The 23,117-nt window shown below is 43.0% G+C and overlaps 2 protein-coding genes across 3 annotated transcripts; one reads left to right on the top strand and one right to left on the bottom strand.

The window, feature by feature from the left end:
• LOC129749023 (splicing factor 3A subunit 1) lies at positions 1-13,055 on the top strand. Of its 2 annotated transcripts, XM_055743859.1 has the most exons (5): positions 1-282; positions 358-953; positions 1,009-2,544; positions 12,670-12,812; positions 12,896-13,055. In XM_055743859.1, exons 1-4 carry the CDS (start codon positions 129-131, stop codon positions 12,769-12,771), a joined length of 2,388 nt encoding a protein of 795 aa, XP_055599834.1. In that variant the 5' UTR covers positions 1-128; the 3' UTR covers positions 12,772-12,812; positions 12,896-13,055. The 2 variants fall into 2 exon arrangements, with proteins under 2 accessions (XP_055599834.1, XP_055599829.1); XM_055743854.1 differs by having other exon boundaries at positions 12,670-13,055.
• On the bottom strand, positions 12,855-22,672 carry LOC129749040 (xylulose kinase). Its single transcript, XM_055743869.1, has 4 exons — positions 22,276-22,672; positions 14,771-14,892; positions 13,883-14,707; positions 12,855-13,820 (listed from the first exon to the last, which is right to left on the bottom strand). Exons 1-4 carry the CDS (start codon positions 22,324-22,326, stop codon positions 13,181-13,183), a joined length of 1,638 nt encoding a protein of 545 aa, XP_055599844.1. The 5' UTR covers positions 22,327-22,672; the 3' UTR covers positions 12,855-13,180.
• Positions 22,673-23,117: the final 445 nt, after the last annotated feature.

Raw genomic sequence — 23,117 nt, forward strand, 5'->3', positions numbered from 1 at the left:
ATAGCATGTTTTGAAAATCGGCAGAATCGAATCGATTTCTCTTTGCGGCGTTTTTGTTTGTCGCTCAAACGTTTTGCATTTAAATTGAACCTAAAAAACGTTTTGTGTAAGTTAATTCGCTTCTTAAAATGACCGACGTTCAAGCACCGCCACCGCCCGGACCTCTCGGCACCGAGGAACCCTGGCAGCCGGAACCGGAAGAGGAACCACCAGAGGCGCCGCCGGCACCAACATTGTCTGGTCCCATTGTTGGCATCATCTATCCGCCACCGGAAGTGAGAAGTGAGTAGTAGTTTTTTTAAGTAATGAAATTTATCGGTGATTGATTTTTTTTTAATTGGGGCTTGCTTTTCGCAGATATCGTGGATAAGACGGCTAGCTTCGTTGCCCGTAACGGTCCGGAGTTCGAGAGTCGTATCCGGCAGAACGAGCTGGGGAATCCAAAATTTAACTTTTTGAGCGCTGGGGATCCTTATCATGCCTACTACCGACATAAGGTTAATGAGATTAGGGAAGGTCGGAATGACGTTAGCCAGGCGGTTGTTCCGGCCGGTATCCAGCAGCTGAAGAGTGCGGCCAGTGTGGCCGCTCAGCTGAAACAGCAGGAACTGCTGAAGGCGGTCAGGGAGGAGCAGTTTGTTCCCAAGGATCCGCCGGCTGAGTTCGAATTTATCGCGGATCCGCCGTCGATTTCGGCTTTGGATTTGGACATTGTAAAATTGACGGCTCAGTTCGTTGCTCGTAATGGTCGGCTCTTTTTGACCAATCTGATGAACCGGGAACAGCGCAACTATCAGTTTGATTTTCTGAGACCGCAGCATTCGCTGTTCCAGTACTTTACCAAACTGCTGGAACAGTACACCAAAATTCTGGTGCCTCCTAAGGATTTGATGAATAAGTTGAAGATTGAAAGTACCGCTGGAATTAGCAGCATGAATGTGGTGCTGGAGCAGGTAAGACAATTTAAAGTTACAAATTTAGCAAAATTTAAAAAAAAAATCTTTTTAGGTCAAATACCGAGCGAACTGGAACAAGCACCAGGAAATGCAGCGACGTCGCGAGGAAGAGAAGATCGAGCGGGAGCGAGTTGCCTATGCCCAGATTGATTGGCACGATTTCGTCGTCGTTGAGGTGGTCGATTATCAGCCGTACGAGAGTGGAAACTTTCCGCCTCCGACCACCCCAGATGAAGTGGGTGCTCGGGTTCTGATGGAGGAACGTCTGAACGAGGAAGATCACGATATCGAGATGCAGATTGAATCGGACGAAAGCGATAGCGATGACGATGACGATCGTCCGGCCGAGAATGTTAAGCTTTCGAAGATGGAGAATCGTGTTGGTCAGCCTTCGCGTAAGGACAACAATCAGCTGCAGGATATGGACGAAAGCAGCTCTTCGAGCGATGAGGACGAACGTCCCAGCAAGACTCCGGCAACTCCATTGCCGCCACCGATTGCTCCACCCACTCATGATAAGGTCATCGTCAAGAAATATGATCCCAAACAGGCTCAGAAGCCGGCCGCTGTCAAACCTGCCGCTGCTGGTGATGATTATCTGATTTCTCCCATCACCGGAGAGAAAATTCCGGCTTCCAAAGTGGCGGAGCATATGCGTATCGGTCTGCTTGATCCTCGCTGGGTTGAGCAACGTGACAAGCACATCGAAAAGGTGGCCCAAGAAAATGTCTATGCTCCTGGTGCCGCCATCGAGGCTAGTTTGAAACAGCTCGCTGAACGTCGTACCGATATTTTCGGTGTGGGTGACGAGGAAGCTGCCATCGGTAAAAAACTGGGCGAGGAAGAAACCCGAAAGGACGATCGCGTCACCTGGGATGGTCACACATCAAGCGTTGAGGCAGCCACCCGAGCTGCTCGAGCTAACATTACCCTGGAAGCTCAAATTCATCAGATCCACAAGAGCAAGGGATTGATCAGCGACGAAGAGAAGGAAAAGATCGGTCCCAAACCCATCCCCGGAACAGTTGCTCTCGCACCACCGAAACCTCATCAGCAACAAATGCATCAACCCCAACCCCACACCTCTCAGTCCCAACCGCTTCCACCACCCCCAAAACCGATGCAAGTTCCTCAGCACCCTCAACATCCTCAACATCATCCAATAAATCCTCCACCACCACCGGTCCCAGCAATGGCAGCCATGATGCAGATGGGAATGCCAATGGGCCACCCTCCTCCAATGATGCCACCACCATTCGGATTTGGTGTTCCTCCGATGCCCCCAATGGCTCCGGCTCCTCAACCGATGCAGCAGGAACCACCTCAACCGATAGACCTGGACGAACCGCCGAACAAGAAGTCCCGTACCGAGGACCACCTCATCGAGGAGTCCGTTTTTGTGCAGCGTCACAAGGGACCGGTTACGGTGCAGATTCAATGTCCGAATCTGGCCGAAAAGAGCGAATGGAAGCTGAACGGGCAAACCATTGCGATGCAGCTGCAGCTCTCGGATACCATCAGTGTGATGAAGAGCAAGCTGCACGCGGAAACCGGAATGCCCCCGGCCAAGCAGAAGATGTTCTACGAGGTAGGTGTAGTTTCTGTTTTGAAGTTAAAAAAATGTATTGTTTAAAATCTCAATCCAAAAGCTGAAATTTTAAATTTAAATCTAATACTTGATTTTTTTTAAATTTGAATCTAAAATCGGAAATCTGAAATTTATTAGAAATGAATCCATCGGGAAAGGTTAGATTGGCAGAGAAGTTAAAGAAAATGAACGCATTTGCAATTCGAGTCGCGCTCCAGAAAATTCAAACATGAGTTTTATCAGAGAAGCAAGATCGGTAGAAAGAATAGTAAAGACTTGAAAATAACTTGGACGATAACGAAACAATTCTCCCTGCCTGGGATTGATGCTCTCCCCTAATTTACTGGGTGTACTACGGACTCCTGTATCATAGTCGGTAATGCGTTGGCATAGAAAGCCGGAGATTGCGGTATTTTTGCGCCATTTTCGAAATAGAAAGATCTTTTATTTTCTTTTACATTTCCTAATGGACTCATTTCAAATAAAAGAATACTAGGACTTAGATGAAGTCGTTAAAAAATAAACAGAGAAAAACTGAATAAAAATTCTGAAAATCTTATCCTTAAATTTGCAATACTGATCGAAAATCTGACTTTGGAGTCTGAATATGAACTCTAAATTCTGAATTTCAATTGTCAATCTGAAATCGCAAATTGAAAACGGAATCTACAATCTTAATTCGAAATTCGAGTAAGAGATCTTTTTCTGAAATCTTCATTTAAAATCTGAATCTAAAATATGAATTTGAAATCTGTATCTTAAATCGGAATCTGGAATCGGAATTTGAAATCTCAGATTGAAATCGGAATCTGAAATCCGATATCTGAATCTGAAATCTCAATCTTAAATCAGAATTTGTTATCTCAATCTGAAATCCGAAGAGGAATCTCAAATTTTGAATCTGAATTTAAAGTCTGAATCTGAAATCTGTTTCGAATCAGAATCCGGAGTCGGAACTCTGATATCTCAGACTGAAAGCTGATTTTGAATCTGAACCCAAAAATGTTGAAATCTGAATTCTGGATCTTAAATCAAAATCTGAAATATGAATCTGACTGAAATAACAATCTGAAATCTTAATACTGATTCGGAATAAGAATTCTAAAAATTGGAAATCTGTTTCTGAAATCCGAATTCTTAATCTGAAATCTGAATCCGAATCTGAAATGTGAATACGAATCTGAAATTTTAATAAGAAATTTGAATCTGAAATTTTAACTCGGAATGTAAAATCTAAATTCTTGAGTTTAAATCTGAAATCTTTATTATCAAGTTGGAATTTGATTTACGTACACAATATCTGAAATGTTGATCTGAAAACTGAATTTTCAGAAATCTAAATCCTCCAATCTAGATGTCCTAAACTTGAATCAGATATGGTATGAATCGTTTTTTCTCTGATTTGGAAAACTGGATCGACAATGCAATCGTTTATGGCTAATTTTACTCACCTACGCTGCCGTTCTACGCAAGAATGTCCCATGTGACTTTTGGGTCATTTTCACTTTTTTGCTGGAAACGGTCTCTTTTAGTGTTAACTTTCGAATAAAAACACAAACAAGAATACTTTGTTCTGAACTTATACGAAATTTTCATCAAGGTGGTTGTCTCTATGTTGATTATTCTACGCAAGAATGTCACACTAGAGAACCCAAGTAACCAAAAGTTCCATAAAACAGTCTCTTAAAAGCTTACTCAGCCCTTCTCGAAGGCTGTATAGTATTCTATTCAGCTGAAAATTTAAGTTCTTATCCACACTTTCAATTTCTATAATCAAAGCTGAGTAGAAGGCTATTCAGCCTTTGCATGAAACTTTCAGTAAAGAGAAAAAAGAAAAATAAACATAGCGTTCACTTTTTTACGTACTTTGAAATCTATCAACTCTCAAATCTGTTTGTAGGCTAATTTTGACTATTTTCTAAATTAATTTCATACTTACTTAAAATTATTGGCTTGTTTGAAGATTTGAACCTGGACCTACGTAGTGAGAACTGAACACGCTACCGCTGTACCATGGCCAATGCTTAAATTGATGTTATTAAAAACATCAATTTAAAGTTTTCATTTTTTCTAAGCAGGCTAAATTTAAAAATGTAAACATTTGTTTTCAACAAATTATGCATAACATATTTTCAAACAAGACCTGCACGATTCGAAATCAAACTAAGTTTATTTAAGTTTTATTTTACTTTTAATGATTTGTGTGCCTTACTTTTTCTTTGAAAGAAGGAATAGTCCTTGCGGTTAGTCGGCAAAGTATTTTTTATATAATCCGACGATAAAGTGCTGCGGAATCAGTTTCGAAAAAAATAAATGGAATGCCAAATGGAGCTCGTGAAGAAGTGCGGTGTTTCAAATTAGTATTTTCAAAATACTAATTTGAAACAAAAAATAATTTTTTGTTTTTTTTTGTACCACTAACGATTATTTTGCAAATTTTAGATCCTCGATTGGAGACTAAAATCGCTGTTTTTCAAAATAGATCTGAAAAAAAAAACGGAAAAGATGCATATAATTGATTATTCTCAGCAGTAACAAACCAAGTAAACGGTTGGTATTAATATTATGTGTGCTTCCGGTCGCATTAAACCATCCGTGTCAGCCAGTGACGACCTTGCTGTAGGTGCGGAGGTGTTGCTCTGTTTCTACTGTGACAATTTTTCTTCTAAAGAAACAATCAAGGAGATTCGGTGTGTAGAATATAAACAAAGAAAATTTTCAAAACAAAATGTAAATAAAATATCAAACTATTATGTTCGTTTGGTGAAAAAAAACTATACTTTCAATGATTATGATGTATGACCCTGTGATAGATTAATGATGTTGCTAGAGTTAACGTCGTGATTCGTTTCCCTAAGCCAAATTTTGTTCAAATTACGGGCTTCTTTATTTTCCGAATAATCCATATATCATTCGCTGTTAAAAATTGAGAACAACTCCGAAAAGTTTTCAGGAGAGTGTTAAAAACCATCGAAAAGTTATCGACAAAATTCAATACACATGGAGTTCCATAGAAGTTCAGAATGGAACCAAAAAGTTCGTTAGGAATCCAGAATGGAACCAAAAAGTTCGTAAGGAGTTCATTAGAAAGTACGAGGGTTGAAATTGATATTCAAACTACACAAGTCACTTAGAACGCACAAACATGAACTATGATACTTCTAGGGACTATTCATGTTCGTCCAGAAGTACAAATTGAGCACTTACGAGAATCGGTTATCATTTCTCTCGAGTACCTTTTACTCAGCCAAATGTGAACTTTTATTGTACACGATTAAGTAACTATGTGACTTTTGGTTACTTGGGAAAATTCTATGAAAAATGCAAATTTTATCAAAAAATTGTCTTAAGATGAGTTCAAACTGTTGAATTTTATGTTATTCACTGAAAAGAACACTGAAATAGAGGGCAGAGGAGGAGCGAGAAGCCTTGAGTGTTTTATTCAGAGAAATTTTCACTAAACACTTTTCGGTAGGCACTACTTACAAGATCCATACTCAACTATACATTTTTATAAACAAAGAGGAACGTATTTCTCAAATTACGGTTTAGCATGAGTTTTTGGCAAAAAAATAAACTACGCAAGCTTTTAAAATGATAGAAAAATTGTAGCCGTGTGACAGTTTGTCGTAGAACTAGCATCGGCATGCGTTCTGATTCTACGCAAAAGTGTCACACGGAGCATTTTTGGCTCTAATTTGCTGTTTTTTTTGTAGAAAATGTAATTTTTTTGGCAGAAAACATAGTAAAATGATTAACTTGAACTGTTCGCTACGAAAAAACTGTCAGTGAATTTTTTTTTTTTTTTTTTAACAAGTAGTTTTATTAAGGCATTTAACTCATAAAGTTTTTTTGTGCCGAGTATTGATTTCACTTTTGTGTGATGTTAGTAAGAGGGGGGCCGTAATCGTCGCGGCTACTCAACTGTTAATTAATTTAACTAGAGGAAAGGAAAGAGGATTGTGTAGGGTCACTCTCGAGTACAGATTTCCGTCTTGGGTTGGTGGTGGCTTCCTGTAGCGTGGTTTCGTTAGCTACCTCAGGTATTGTCTTCCTGGCCAGCCTTCTTTCCGGTGTTATCGAACCGGTCGGACGAGAGGTTGTTCTAATGAATAGACGAAAAGAGCATTAGATAGAGTAAAGACAGAGGGGAAGAGGACTAAACGACCAAGTCAGACATTTTAAGATATTTGTATATAGGGTACAAATATTCAAGATCTAAGTTTGCCAAGATGTCTCGAATTGGAACACCAGGTAGTTTACTTCGGGCCCTAAGGGTATCCAGTAGCCAAGCCCTCGATCGATCAAACCGTTCACACGTCCACACAACATGATCAATGTCGTGGTAGCCATCCCCACAAACACAAACATTGCTTGTAACTAGTTGTATACGAAACAAATGCGCGTCAAGCCGGCAGTGATTTGACATGAGCCGAGAAACCACGCGAATGAAATCGCGACTCATGTTAAAATGCTTAAACCATGCCTTCGTCGGAACCTTAGGGATAATCGTATGGAACCAACGTCCCTTTGTGCCATTATCCCAGCTAGACTGCCAAGCGTTAATCGCTAAAGTGCGAGGTATTGAAAAATATTCATTGTAAGTTATTATCCTCTCAAAAATTTCACCTTGTAACGCGCCCACCTTAGCCAATGAGTCCGCATTCTCATTGCCTTGAATAAGACAATGAGACGGGATCCAAGCTAAGGTAATCCTGTACGAATTTTCGATCAAAGCGCCCAATATCCCTGAAATTTCCAGCAAAAAATGGGAAGAGCGCTTCATCAGTTTCATCGATCGAATCGCCTCAACGGAGCTGAGACTATCCGAATAGATGAAATAGTGGTCTACGGGCAGTGTGCGAATGTGTTCCAAGCTACAATAAATTGCGGCTAATTCAGCAACGTAAACGGAGCATGGCTCTCGAAGCTTGAACGAAGCTTCAAAGCGCTCATTGTACACTGCGAAACCAGTCGCGCCGTCGATTCTGGAACCATCAGTAAAGAACATTTTTGTAGGGTCAATTTCACGTACTTTTGATGCAAAGATTGAAGGAATGACGTTGGGTCGGACGTGATCTGGTATTCCACGGATGTCAGCGGTCATGGACAGATCGAATTTTATTAAGGAACTACTGATCGGGTAAAAGTGACTCGTGTCCGAATTTAACAAAGAAGGGTTTATTTCTAACTGTCTAAAAGTTTTATAATTGTTTACATATTTTACATGCGGATTAATATTCATAAGCCTTTCCAAATTTTCTATCACCAAAGGATTCATAGTTACACTTCGAATTAGGAAACGTAGCGATAAATCGAAGAACCGATTTTTCAACGGCATTATTCCCGCCAGTACTTCGAGACACATCGTATGTGTTGATTGCATACAACCCATGGCAATACGCAAACAACGATACTGTATTCGTTCTAGTTTAATCAAATGGGTTTTCGCGGCGGACCCAAAGCAAAAGCTTCCGTATTCTATGACCGACAGTATCGTTGTTTGGTATAACCTGATGAGGTCCTGTGGATGAGCACCCCACCAGGTTCCAGTAATCGTTCGAAGAAAATTGATTCTCTTTTGGCATTTTTGTGTCAAGTACCTAATATGTTTTCCCCAGAGGCATTTAGAGTCGAACCAGACACCCAAATATTTAAAACTAAGAGATTGAGTTAGAGTTCTACCCATCATAAGGAGCTCTATTTGAGGAGGGGAATGCTTCCTTGAAAAAACTACTAACTCGGTTTTACTAGGCGAAAACTCGATGCCTAGATTCCTGGCCCAATGTGATAAATTATTTAGAGTTTCTTGTAACGGAGGTTTAATTTGAGTGCCTTTTTTACCTGTGATATGAACAACACAGTCATCCGCAAGCTGTCTTAGCGTGCAATTTTGTGCCATACAAGCATCGATCTCTCGGACATAAAAGTTGTATAGCAGGGGGCTTAAACACGAGCCTTGGGGTAGACCCATGTAACTAATTCGTTCAACTTTGGTTTCTCCATGACTAAAATGCATGATTTTTTCAGACAACAGGTTATAAAGAAAATTATTCAAAATTGGTGAAAGTCCGCAAGAGTTAAGTTGACTAGATAGCACTTCTATGGACACCGAATCGAATGCCCCTTTGATGTCCAGAAATACTGCCCCCATCTGCTCTTTTTGGGCAAACGCCAATTGAATGTCTGATGAAAGTAATGCTAGACAGTCGTTCGTACCCTTGCCTCTACGAAATCCATATTGTGTACTTGACAAGAGATTGTTTGATTCAACCCATTTATCCAGCCGAAAGAGAATCATTTTTTCGAGCAGTTTCCGGAGACACGAGAGCATTGCGATCGGCCTATACGAATTGTAATCAGAAACTGGTTTTCCCGGTTTTTGGATGGCGATAACTTTCACCTGTCTCCATTCATGCGGCACAATGTTCATCTCTAAACACTTATTGAATAAATTCAACAAGCGTTTTTTAGCGGTATCTGGCAGATTCTTCAACAAGTTGAATTTGATTCTGTCCAGTCCGGGAGCTGAATTGTTACATGACCAGAGCGCAAGTGAAAGTTCGACCATCGAGAATTGATCCTCCGTTTCGGAACTATTCTCTGTATCCCGATAGTTTTTCTGAGCTGGTACTGCGTCCGGACAGACCTTTTTCGCGAACTGTGTCAGCCAACGACTCGAGCTTTCTTCACTTTCGTTCGAAGGTGTGTAATTTCGCATGTTTCGAGCTGTTTTCCAAAGCGTGTGCAGAGACGTTTCTCGAGATAACCCATCCACGAATCGCCTCCAGTACCCACGTTTCTTGCCCCTGATCAAGTTCTTAAACTTGCGTTCCAAGGACAAGTAACGTTGGAACTTCTCTGGCAATCCAGTTCTGCGAAACTCAACAAACGCCTTGCACTTTTCTCCTCGCGCACGTGAGCAGTCTCCATCCCACCATGGAGTGGGAGGTCGTTTTTGTATCGTCGAATTGTCATTCCGTCTGACCTGTGCCCCGATTGCACAGTCCACAATTGTTCCGGACATAAAACTGTACTCTGCCTCCGGAGGCAGTTCTTCCATTGAGTCGATGGCTTCAATGACACCTGATGCATACTTTTTCCAATCTATATTCTTTGTGAGGTCATAAGGAATATTGATCTCTTCAGGTGGACTACGACCACTGGTGATAGAAATATTGATAGGCAGATGATCGCTTCCCTGAGGGTCTTGGATTACCTTCCACGTACAATCCAAGCTCAGAGAGGAAGAAGCTAAAGAAAGGTCTAAAATACTATGCTGTGATTGGGATCCATTAATTCGAGTCACTTCCCCATTGTTTAAGACAGTCATGTTGAAGTCGTCGCACAGCTCATAAATAATGTTAGCACGATCATCATCACGTGAGCTACCCCAGCCCACGCCATGGGAATTGAAATCTCCCAGAACTAACCGGGGTTCTGGGAGAAGTGAAATAATATTCGCCAATTGGTTCCGGTTCACGCTTGAATTTGGCGGAATATATACCGAGGCTAGGCAAAGGTCTTGGCCTTTAATTCTAGCTTGGCAACTGACGACTTCAATACCCGGAGATGGTTGTAATGGAATACGATAGAAAGAGTGGCATTTCTTGATCCCCAAAAGAACACCACCCCCTCTTTGCCCATCTCGATCCAGGCGAATAATATTGTGGCTATGGAAGTTGAAATCAGTGTTTGGAGAGAGCCAAGTTTCGCATAAGGCGAACACATCACAATTCAAATTGTGTACCAATACTTTAAAGGAGTCTAATTTTGGTAAAATACTTCTGCAGTTCCATTGCAATACAGAAACAATTTCTCTTACCTCAGTGGACGAGTTATTCATCAAAAGAAATTGCTTCTGCGATGAGGGTCATAGTACAAGCTTTCTTTTTCAAGACTTCTCTCAAAAGAGGTACAAACATATTAATCATAGTCCTCCAACCTGCTGGTACACTGAAAAAGTCCAAGATGAACGAAACAATTTCCGAAAATTTCATCTTACCATCAGACGAAAAGCTGGGCAAACTGTTCGACGATGGATCAGATGCAGTTTCTCTGGGAATTGTTACATCCTTGTTAGTTACTGATGGTCCTGAATTCTGAAGGGAAGTCTGGGGTTTTGACTTCCTCGAAGTGGGGGGAAGTCCTTCGGGGAGGGATTTAAACCCGGAGGTTTCTGAATAGGAGGGGTAGAATTACTATTCCCACTTTGAGGATTTTTAGTTTTATTAACTTTGCTGGCAGCTAATCTGGGTTGTGTGTTAGTTGTGCGTTTCCTTTTTGGAGCCTGTGAAACATTTTTTTTAACAAATGGCCCAGCTGATGTTCCTTCGCATGGATCCTCCCCTTCGGATTCATAGTCGCTTAGAAGGCCAAACTGGTTCTCTGAGACGATTGGCAAAGACTTCATCAGCATGTCTCTATATGATTTTTTAGAGCGAGTTTTCAAAGAAGTCTTGATTTTTTCCCGGCGCGATATGTACTTCGGACACGCCGAGAGAGCATGAGATTCCTCGCCTGTGCAATACAAACACTTGCTTACTGCTTGTATTTCACACGAAGCTTCCGCATGCTTCTCCCCGCACTTAGAGCAGCGTGCCTGATTGCAACAGTAAGCGGCCGTATGATCCAACTGCTTGCAATTCTGGCAGAACATGACCGAAGGCACATAAAGTCTCACAGGTAGACGAACCTTCCCGATCGCAACGTAATCAGGAAGTGCAGTGCCGGAAAAGGTAACGCGATAGGAGTTCGACAGGGAAAATGTTCGTTCTTCCCCCTCGCCTGATGCTGATTTCAACTGACGCGCGTCCAGCACCTTGACCGTGGGAAGACCAGGGTCTTTGAATCGGCCAACCCCGGAGTTCACAAGATCATCGACGGTCAAACCCTCTTCGGTTACCACTCCGTCGATTTCCACGTCACGAGCGGGAACGTATACGCGGTATTCGATCGTAAACTTCGGGTCACAAGCAATGGCATTTGCTTCCTTCAGGCTACCAACAACAATGCGCATCTTGTGCGGTCTCATCGGCTGGTAGCTGATTACGGAAGGGTAAGATCTGTCGAGGTCTCGGGCGATGGAAATCACATTAGGTGATTTCCCGTTCATTTTGGACCGGATATAAACTACCCAGGGCCCCGTCGATTCAGGTTGGTAAACCCGACGGCGAGGGGGCGGTTTAGGCAGCTCGTTAACTTCTTGAGGGGCTGGTGATGGTGGGGAGTTGCCAAACACAAAGGGAACTTGAGGGTAAGGGGTCTGTGGGAGGGGGGAAGGAGTATCTTCCGTGTCCGAGAGGTACATCGGTTGAATGATGATATTTTGGGAAGACTGTTGTTCCAAAAGATATTCTTCGGAGAGATCGTCCTCTCTAAAAGGAGGATGCATGCCTTCCTCGTCGCCGTCATCCGTTAGTCGGTTGCTTTCCGACATAACGGGCAAGAGTGGAGAGTCAAAACCTTTATAAAAAAAAACTCAAACAAAATTTTGTTTGAGAAAAAAGAATAAAAAAAAACTAATATAAAATATAGTAGGAACAAAAGAAAAGGAAAATATAAATAAAAGATATAAATAAAACCAAAAAGAAAAAAAAACTTTTTTGGAAAAAAGTATAAAAACCAAAAAAAAAAAATATTTCGAGCCACCCTAGTTGGTCGAACCACTCTAACACAACTGGTTTCGAACGAACAACGTGGTTTCCTATCGGTCTATTATGACGATTGACCTTGCTGGCTGGCAATCGTATACAACAGCGGGGCCTTTTGTTTTCGGCTGATGATGGTCTTCTGCGATGCCGCGCACAAAACTTTATCACTTTCGGGTATATCTGATAACAGAGTGCCCTAACGGAACACACATCCGGATGATCAGGGCAAAATTCTTCACACACTATGCTATTTACGGAACACTAGCAGGAGCAACGAAACACTACCGCTTGTGGCGAGTGATGTGGAACGAATGTCAGTGAATTTTTAGTTTGATTGAAAAATTGGAAATATAGCTGATATTTCAATCGCGTTTTTCTCGTTTGCACGTTTTTCCACATGGGACAATCTTGCTTAGAACGGCAGATTACGCTTAAGAAAAACACATTATAAATCACATTTTTTTTCTTTCAGGGAATGTTCTTCAAGGACAGCAACACAGTGGCGTACTACAATTTGCTAAGCGGAGCAACAGTGCATCTGCAGGTGAAGGAACGTGGTGGACGGAAAAAGTAAATCCCGAACTTCCAAGGACCCCGATCGCATCAATTTGTAAGGTATTTTCCTTCTTTCTTTTTATAATAGCAAAAAAACACAAATTTCATTTTGACCTTTAAACTTTAGCGATTATCTCTAGCAGCAATAGCGCTAACCAAACTTTATTATTCCTTACATTTTTAAGAGAATTTAAATAAAGCTACACATATTATCTAATGTAAAATTTCAGTGATGCGATAACAATTTTTAAGTAATAAAAACAGCACTAAGTCGGTTGGAATGGATGCGTTCGCTAAGCTGAATTATCGTGCCCGTTTTGTTAAGTCCAAGAAAAGAAAGCCCTTCGGGAGATTAATGTTGGTAAAATTTTGGTTTGTTCCTTAGTACGGGGATTTCAGTTGTATTGTTTTTTTTTTCAAAAAGAAGTTCAGTCCTGATGATCCATCATGTATTTCACCATCTGATGGTAGCGCTCCAACATTTGATCGTAGATTTCGCTACTATCCTGAGCCGGGTCGCACACCCGATTGACACTGTGTTCCGGAAGCAACGAACGAATATAGTCGAAGTAGGGAATCAAATCTTTGGCTCGAGTCTTCTGCAGCACATATTTTGCTCGATAAGCTGCCCCAACGAGGGCAGCTTCGGTCGTTTGTTGGGTGTAGACGGGAGCGTTGAATACGTCCGACAAGACCTGCAAGATTGATTTGTTGGCGGAGGCTCCTCCGGTGGCCAGAATTCGAGTGTTCTCTCCAAACGAGAAACCCATTTCGGCAGCATATGTTTTCCGGTTGAGCATTTGTCCCTCGATCAGCGCTCGAATTTCCGTTTGTGGCGAGCTGTATTTCAGTACCCCACGTGCCAGCTCCGAATCTTCGAGATTGGACGATTTGTTCCAACGCAGCGATCCCTTGGCAGGTGGAATAATTTCCTTGGAAATAAAGTGAATGGCCATGTTTCCGAAGTTGCCTCGGGGAGTCGAGTCCAGCAGCTCGCTGAAATTTTCCCAGTTGTCGTTAGCTTCGGCACGTTTGAAGATGTCTCGAACCAGGGAGCCGTTTCGGAAACTGAAATTTTACAAAATTTTTCAATACAAACGATTCAAGATTATTAAAACTTGAGGACTTACCAAAGCAATCCCATGTATCCGAAATCCGTTGGGTGCAGCAAAACGTGGCCGTCCTGCAGATTCGAAGGTTCCTTGATTTTCATCATAATTGTATCACTAGTGCCCAAGGAAATCGCCAACCAATCGTCTCCGATGACCATCCCAGATAGAGCCGATAGATTGTCCCCAGTAAATGCTACAACCTTACAAGCCGTATTGAAATTGTACCGCTGGACGAAGAACTGCCCAATGGATCCGATAACCGTATTCGTTGGGACTGGCGTTCCCAACTTCGTGTCCAAATTTGGAGCACATGCCGCCAAACATTCTTCGGACCAAGCTCGTTTTCTAATGTCCAACAAGTTCATCCCGGAGCCATCGGCATAGTCAATCGGAGCGATATCCCCCAAAAAGATAGACGCCAGGAAGCTGCTAACCAACGAAATTCGTTCCGTGTTCCTGTAACAATCCGGTCTTTGCTGGAACACCTTACGGATCTGCGGCCCGGTAAACCTTTCATAGCATTTGGACCCCGTCAGCTCTACCATTCGATCCCGTCCACCAACGCCCTCCTCCATTTCCTCGCACTGTTTGCCCGTAGTCCCATCCATCCAGATCGGAGTCCGGTGCACCGTAAACGCGGAATCATCGATTTGTGTGTGCAAAAATTTATCCGCATCCAGGCTGCGCAACGTCTGCACTCCGCTTCGGGACCAATACAGCGAACCGTGCTGCTGTGCCGATCCGCTAACGGCAGCAACCATGCTCAGGTCCCCACCCTGCACCACCAGCCGATCCAAGACCATGTCCAGTGCTTTGACCCACATCACCGGTTGAACGTAGAATCTGAAAAGGAAGATGGTTTTAATCTATGGTTCGATCAATCTTCATTAAGGTGATGGTCATTACTCATTTTTTGCGGATCCGGCATTGACTCCACCGCTGGTTCGGAATTCCGGCAGGTCCGAGTCGAATTTGACCTCGGCGTGGGCTACATTTTCCAGGCGAGAGTTCAGTAGCACTGCTTTGAGCTGAAATTGAAAAGTTAGGGTTGTTATTTTAATCGTTTTGCAGAAAGCTCTGTTAGAAATATTAACGGTCCTAGTTGGTTCCCTTGTGGAATGCCTAAGAAAACTAAACCAAACGAGAATAAAATCGACTTTTTTTAACTTTGTCAATCAAAAAGGTTTTCAAACGTTGACAGTGTCGTGAGACCGAAAACTGTAAAAATACAAAATAAAAGTAAAGACTTGCCAGACTTTACCCATTGAGAGGTATACCGAGGTTGAAGGCGAACTCTACTACAAAAAGTTCGGTTTCCGGAAAGGTTGCAGCACATTTGCTATGTCTTAGAGATTATGAACAAAACCAGACTGATCACTCATTCGGGTAAAGATCCCGGCATATCTCTGTAGACTGGCGTCATTAATGAGGATCAATACACCAGAGGTCTTAACGAGTATTTCATAAGGGTCGAGATTTGGCCAGGATTTGGGGAACAATGTCGCCGTCGGCCTGTACACATATTTCTTCTCTCATAGAATCGAAGCCTGACCTCTTTTCTAACGGTTCAGGATTCGACTTGTCCTCGTAATAACTCGAGGTCTAAACACTGCCGATCGATTGCCCCTTATCTTGGACCCGCACCTGTTACAACACACGCTTAGGGTAGTACTTAAACTCTTAAGATTCCCGACAGAGGCATCAGCTTACACCGACTCAAATGACTCACTCGGCGTTGAAAGCCACTGTACTCCGCAGGTATTCCTTATCATTGAAATAACCATTCCTCTTTTATTTCCACTTCGAGAAAGGTCTAGCGTTATCCCCACAGAGTCAATCCCAAAGGTGGAGTTATTCTACTCAAGCACACGGCATCCACTGATGCCTTAACTTTGTACGATTGGGTCAGAAAACTGCGACCGTGTTTGTGGCCTCGCGGGCTTTTTGGAAATAACCAAATCCCCAGATTGCAGGTTCTAAAGGCTCACCTGCATGGAGCTGCCGAGGACGATATCGGTACGATTCAGGCTACAACTGAAAGTCTAAACGACGAGATTAGTACTGAAAGCTGGAGATTCTATAATATCCTCAAAAAGAACGAAGCTCTCGAAATGGTTAACATCGTGGATGAAATCTCGATGAAAGAGCTGGAGAAGAGGAACTTCGTCATCTATTATAGATTCGGTGGTAGTAAAATGTGGAAGATAACCAAGAAAAATGTAGAAAGCAGAGCTGATGAAGGGAACACATTCGTTGAAGCTGCTGAAGGACCTCAGGAGCCTAAACAAGGCCTTGTTAAAGACCAGTCGGCTCAAAACGGGTCTTTGGTAACGAATTCAACGTACCGGCGTTTAAGTACCAGGGCCTTCCTTTCCCCAAGATAGAAGAGGAGGATATCCACCTGGCCCAAGTGGAACGAGAAGCCTTAAGCCTCGTCCACACCCGCAACTTGAACTGCGATTCCGGTTGATGAGATTTGTTGTATGTTTACTTTTTACTTGTCGGGAGACTTGGGACATGCATCTCTACGTCTGGTTCAAAATGTAAACATAAACAAGTCCAGCAACCGAAATCGCAGTTCAAGTTGCCGAGTGTGGACTAGGCTTTAAAGGTAAAGCTACCCTCAACAAACCTGCGATCAAAAAACTCAGAACCGCTAAGACAGGTTCAAGATTCCTCAGTATATAGAGCAAGGCAAAACAAGACAATCAAACAAAATGCCGGTGCTTGGACCCACCACCACGGGCTAAAAACCCCAACCTCTACCCTAAAATATGTTCTGACGAATCTTCATCACGCTGTAGGAGCCTCGTGTAGACAACTGAGAAGAAAACCTTTCGGAAAACCTGGACCTTTCCTCTATACGGCAACCTTGGGTTAGAGAGATACAAGGGCTTAACACGCTGAATGGTAAGATTTTTTACTACGATATAAGCGCTCACTTGAAGGCTGCTTTGCTATAGTTAACAAAAGAATTAAATTTACTCCCTTTACAGAATTTATCGATGAAAACATCACGGTTGTACGTATGGAAATACCGACACCGAAGGATAAGCACGCGGTGGGTGTAGCTTAAGTGTATTCGCAGATGATAGCATCGATATACCCTCACCGACGGTTGTAGAATTTATGAGAAAATGCAGGGCACTGAAACAGAAGCTTACGCACATAGTACGTTGTGGGGAAGAACAGACGTTAACAAAAGAGGTGAGTCCTTAATAAAGTTTCGTTTACAAAATTCTATTGAAATTTATAATGAGACATAGAGTCCTAGATTTCACATAAATCATACATATATCATGTTATATGTTGAAACTGTAGATGCCGCGTAGTATGAATTCAATGGATTCCTGAATCAGATTTACATCTCCAATCCCTCTACAATAGATAAATACGAACTAATGTTTCTTGAATTCGAAGAACTATACGAGTCTGTTTGTATTGCGCTTTCCAAAATAACTCAGTACCATGAGGATCAGAAACTTGCTGCTCGTGTTGTGGGCGAAGAGCAGAAACTGTTGTGCAGCACTTGGGCAGTGGAAAGGAGAGACCTTTACTACTTGAAAGTAGAACTTAGAATACTCTATTTCTAATAATTCATTACCTAAAATACTAAAACATTTCCATTGTTACAATTATGAATTGTTTATTCCTTATATACAAACATCACGCCTGTGTTGCTATTCATCTTAGCGATTGCCTCGATGAGACGAATTTCAACACTCCTTCTCAACACACGCATTCTGCAGTCTTCTAACTGCCACCGGCGGCTTCTCCTGAAGATGGGGCTACTCCTCTTCAACGCACCCACCGGAACTCAATCGTCTCCTTCATTGCACGATGCTCTCGCCCCTGCTGCAATTCGATGACCTTCCATGGCACCAGTTCGACGACCTTCACCGGGATCTGGAACGACGACCTCCACCAGGATCTGGCACGACGACCTTCCGGTCGTCCGGACCACCAGTGGCTTCCGGTCCGACGACCTCCCAATGACACTTGTCCGGCCAGTCGGGCGGTTCATAGCTCTAGTCTCGGTGCTCTTCCTGCGGCTCGAATCTCCTCTTTCCCCTCGACGCCTTTCCTTAGGCCTGCCGCTTCTAGTGGTCCAGCTCGACGACTCCCACCTGGCTTTCCAGTCCGGCACTGACTTGACAATCTTCCGTGGTATCCCGCTCGTAAGTCCTCCAGTACGACTGCTTCGTTGTCCCAGCCCAGCGACTTTCCATGGCACCGGTCCGACGTCTTTGTTTGGTTCCGGCTCGCCAACCTTCCGAGGATCTGACCAAACGACCTTCCACGATCTCTGATCCGATGACCTCGACTTGGCTCCGATTCGACGACCTTCCAGGTAATTTCTGGTCTCGACTTCCTTGCTACGGCTCGAAGCTTTCTCCTGCGTCTCGACGCCTTTTCTGAGGCTTGCGTCTCCCAGTGGTTCCAGCCCGACGCCCTCCACTTGGCTTTCCGGTCCGGCGACCTTCCATGGTACCCCCCTTGTAAGTCCTCCACTGGTTCCTGGCCCGACGACCACCTCCTGGTTCCTGACTTGACGATCTTCCATGATAACGGCCTGCCAACCTTCCATGGCTTCGGGTCCATCAACCTACCAGTGATTTTGTTCCGCTCTCAATGGCTCCAATCCAACGACTTTCCATTACACCGGTCCGACGACCTTGTTCGGTTCGACGCTCCTATTTTGTCCCGAAGCCTCACCAATGGCACGAAGACCTTCCGCTGGCTCCCGAATCACCGACCTTCCAAGGTTCCGACCAAACGACCTTCCATGGCACCTGTCCATCAACTTCTCGTGTTTCCTGGCTTGTCTACCTCCGCCTGGCTTTCCGATTCGATGATCTTCCAGTTGGCTCCTGGTCCGACAACCTTCCACGGTCTTCGGCTCGCCGACCTTCCAGTGGCCACGGCTCAACGACTTCCATATGGCTCTGCACCGACGACCTTCCAGTGGCTCTGGTTCCAGCCTCGATGACTTCCCAATGGTTCTTGGTTTGTTGTCCTTCCGGGCTTCGGCTCGTTGTCTTTTCTTCGGCACTGGCTCTTCTTACTTCTTACCACTGTTGATTCCTAGCGATTCTTCTTCTCCTCCTTTCTACTAGTGCTGGGTCCATAACCTGTTGTGCAGCACTTGGGCAGTGGAAAGAAGACTTGTCTAGTTGGTGGTAAAACTTGGAATATTTTATTTTCTATCTCACCATCCTATTTAATGGGAAACCATTCCTATGGTTACATATCTGATTGTTTATTATTAATGTGTATGTTGTTATTTGCCCCTTCAATTGCTATGATGAGACAAATCTCAACAGAAACCATTTGCCAACCTGGCGGCAGAGGCCAAAAGAACCAGTTTCCGATTCAGATAGTTCCAACCTTATTGAGGAAGCAAGCTCCCTTACCGACGTTTTATGGACAGTACGAAAATTAGTACAAAATAAGAGATTGATTGATGAATTGATATCGTAGAGAAATGTACCAAAGATTCCCCAACTATAAAACTCCATTACCTGGACAAAGCTTTAGTAGGGAAAGCCAAGGGATCCATTGATCAACAGACGAGCTTAAGATATTCCAAGACTTTGTCTATCTTGGCTCCCTGGTGACCGCAGACAATGACACCGGCCAAGAGATCCGGCGGCGAATGATCAGCAGCAGTCGTGCCTACTATGTACTCCACAACTGCGGTCGAGAAGACTTAGCCGTTGCACGAACCTGTACATGACGCTCATTAGACTACTTGCTCCACGGGCACGAGACGTGGATATTGCTCTAGGAGGAGGTGCGCACACTCGGGGTATTCGAGCGAAGAGTGTTATGAATCATCTTTGGGGGCGTGTAGGAGAACGTAATGTGGAGACGAAGGATAAACCACGAGCTAGCGCGACTCTAGGGCGAATCCAGAAGGTGGCGTAGGCTGGACGGATACGCTGGGCTGGACATGTTGCGAGAATGCCGGACTATCCTGCAAAACAAGTGTGGGAATGTGGGATGCCCGAGAAATTGGAAAACGGTTGCCATGGACCGAGTGAATTGGAAGGATTATGTTCGTCAAGTTAGAGTGAGGCGGAAAACTGTGTTAATAAATAACAAGATCAACAGACCCTGAACGATAACAACTACGAAGGCGCATGGAAAATTTGGATTAAGTAATATGAGAATCTTCGAATGGTAGTCCAAGGTCACATTACACAGTTATTGTCGATGAAAGCCATGACAAAAGGAACGCATGCTTAATTGAGAGGGCTGATAGCCGTCGAAGAAAAGCGCGTTCAGAATCTGTAAATTTCCATGACATGGAAATGGTAGATGGCTCATCTGAAGCCATTCTAGTGAATCTCGTGATAACGAGACTTGATCCTGACACTCGAAGAGCGTGGAAACCCACAGTTGAACATGGTCAACTGCCGCATTGGAAGGTGTATTTTTGAGACAGTATTGCTACCTGCTAGAACTATGTGAGCAGGCCCGAAAAACCCGAGTAATAAGACGTCTGCATCCGCAGTTGCTACCAAGGTGTATACAGCTACAGTTCAACAGGTGAACTGCTGTCCGGTTTGCAAAGATGATTGTGATCTCGTTAACAGTCGATACAAAAAGGCAAGGCAGTTAGGATTGTGCTTCGCGTGCTTTAGAAGAGGACATCGTATCTTGCCCTGCAAGGTTGAAGACCCTGTGCGAATGCAAAAAGAAGTACCATCCACTGATGAACGCGAAGAAAAACCTAAGGCAACAGAGGTGACGACGAGGAGGATTTCAGAGCAACCGGGAACGTTGAGGGAGTAGCCGGAGACCGTGGCGAAATGTGAAATGCCACTATTGTATAGTGGAGAAGTGAAGAAGCAGGTGCTGTTAGCAACAGAACTCGTCGAGGTAGTTGATTCATCTAGAGTGGCGTTCAAGTGTTGTGTGCTGATGGATTCCTGTGCTATGACTTATTTCGTTAACTATCACCAACGATTAAGTGATGTTTTGTTTTCACCCAAGAAATATGTTAACATTCCGATCGTGGGTGTGAACAGGTCGAAATCGATGGAGAAATCCAGGATCCTTGCCATCGTTAAGTTCAGCGAGACCCATCGCACTTTCTCGCTTGACTTCCTTGTTGTTTTCCGAGTCACCGGTTCGCTGTCCTCGCAGCAGTTGGATGTTTCCAACTGGCCGCTACCAAAGGATATCCGATTGGCTGACCCGAAGTTCTTTGAACCCAATATTATTGAGAGAACCCTCACGAACATTTTTGCTGGAAATTGTAAACTCAAGTAAAAAGTGAAACTCAACAGCACCGATGTTAGCAATCGCTAACATAACTGCCTTTACAAGTATCTAGGTATCAATGAGATCAATTGTGCGGCATAGGATCCGAATAAACCATCCCCAAGGATGAAAAGCCCCAAAAAAAAATTGTGCGGCAGTCAAATGTGAACCTGACATAATGACCACTATTGGAACTTGAAAGTCTTCGCTGATTTGAGCATCTTCTCATTCGTGTGGTGGATGACCTTTGATAAGGAAATTTCCTATTTTTATTTTTTTTTAATTTACAAATGGTTTTATTAAGGCATTTTACTTATGAAGTTTTTATGTGCCGGGGAAATTTTCTAAATGTTTTATTGAAATGTAGAAGTATTGCTCTTGTATTTTGGAATCAACCAGATTTCCGTACACAACCATTAAATGAAATATTTTCAATTACTTGAAATACCAGTAGACAAGTAATTGCATACCTACTTCTTACTGGTACTCCCACATGATGGTTTAACGACTTCTTTGCACGTAAGAGGATAGAAAAAATATTCAAGAATTGCAACAACAACGACTCCTACACGAGATATTGATCCAACAGATGAGCTCTGCTGCAGGCGCAGTTATTAATTTTCCTGAGACAGGTAGACTAAACTATGAATGTTCCCTTATTTAGGGTGTAAACAGCGTTTCAGATGATTTTGTGACTTTTTTCACAAAAAATATGTATAAAATCAATCAAATTACAGGTGTTACAAACATTTCAATAGTCTCTCGGATGAAGCTGTCGAACAGTGAGCGTAATGATAAGAACACAAACAGCGAATATCACTGGCACAAAAGTAACATCCGAGAAGCTAACCGAGTCAATAAAGTTTACAAACACGAAGATTAGGTACGATCCGGCCGGTTTGTTCCTCGCAAAACCGCCTTGCTTACTTGCTGATAACGCAAAAGTTAAATTAAAGTCAAACCGTATGACCTGTGTCAGAGCCTGTCTGAAGGTAGAAGAAGGTACTTTCTCTTTTGATTTTTAAGAAATTTAAACTCTAATGGTGCGAGCTTGCGATTAGCTAATACCTAATACTGAATGGGTACCCTATAAAATTAGTGACTTGCACTTGCACTTGGCCTTACAGTCGATGTCGTCTTACCTTTTGGGTGCTGAGATCTAATCCAAGATAAGTCTCGTTTTCGGATTGCATGTTTGATAAGTGTCTGGCTTACAAAGTTCTAAGAATGCACACAAATTCCCGTCGAGTTGCAGTTGCAGGTTATCACAGCTAATTTGGAATGTTTTGAGGAAGTTGTACACCAATGTTTTAAGCAAGGCACTTTTAAAAGAGCACCATACGTGGTTTCCGCTCGCGGAAAATAACGGGATGGGTCGGCCGATCTGGACTAAATGACCTGCTGTCCGAGAAAAGCTCGGAACAAGACAGATAGCAGGAAAAAAAAACAAACACTATCCCGGCAGCTGAGGATGATGGAATGGATGTACCTACGCGAAGAACGAACCGAGCTGCTTCGCGCGTGTGTTTCGAGGGAGTGACGAATAAGCACTGACGTTTGTGGGTTTAGGGTTCGCATGATGATGGTACAGGTTTTGGATTTTTGTTCGCTTCTTTTGAGCTCTGTTTTGTAAAATGTTCATTTTTCGAGCGAGCAGGAGTGAACAGACAATTTGAAATATGGTAATCGCGAAATTTGAAAAAGGTTGAAAAAAGTTGTTTTTTTTATTCTTAAAATTCGCTTCAAATTTTTATTGGATGGCCAATAAAAACAAATAAAAAAGTGCCTATTTTTTTTTATTTTGAGGTTTAGAAATGATGATAATGAATTTTCTGCGATTTTGCAAACTTATTTTTGACGGTCGCCATGCAAGTCAAAAATTCATAGCACACGGAAAAATTGAGTTATTCATTAAATGTATTGCGATTACACCTTCAAAATAACTAATTGATTGTTGTTCAAATTTTGTATAACCCCAATTCAT

This window comes from Uranotaenia lowii, chromosome 1 (genome assembly GCF_029784155.1).
Source record: "Uranotaenia lowii strain MFRU-FL chromosome 1, ASM2978415v1, whole genome shotgun sequence".
NCBI classification, from domain to species: Eukaryota; Metazoa; Arthropoda; class Insecta; order Diptera; family Culicidae; genus Uranotaenia; species Uranotaenia lowii.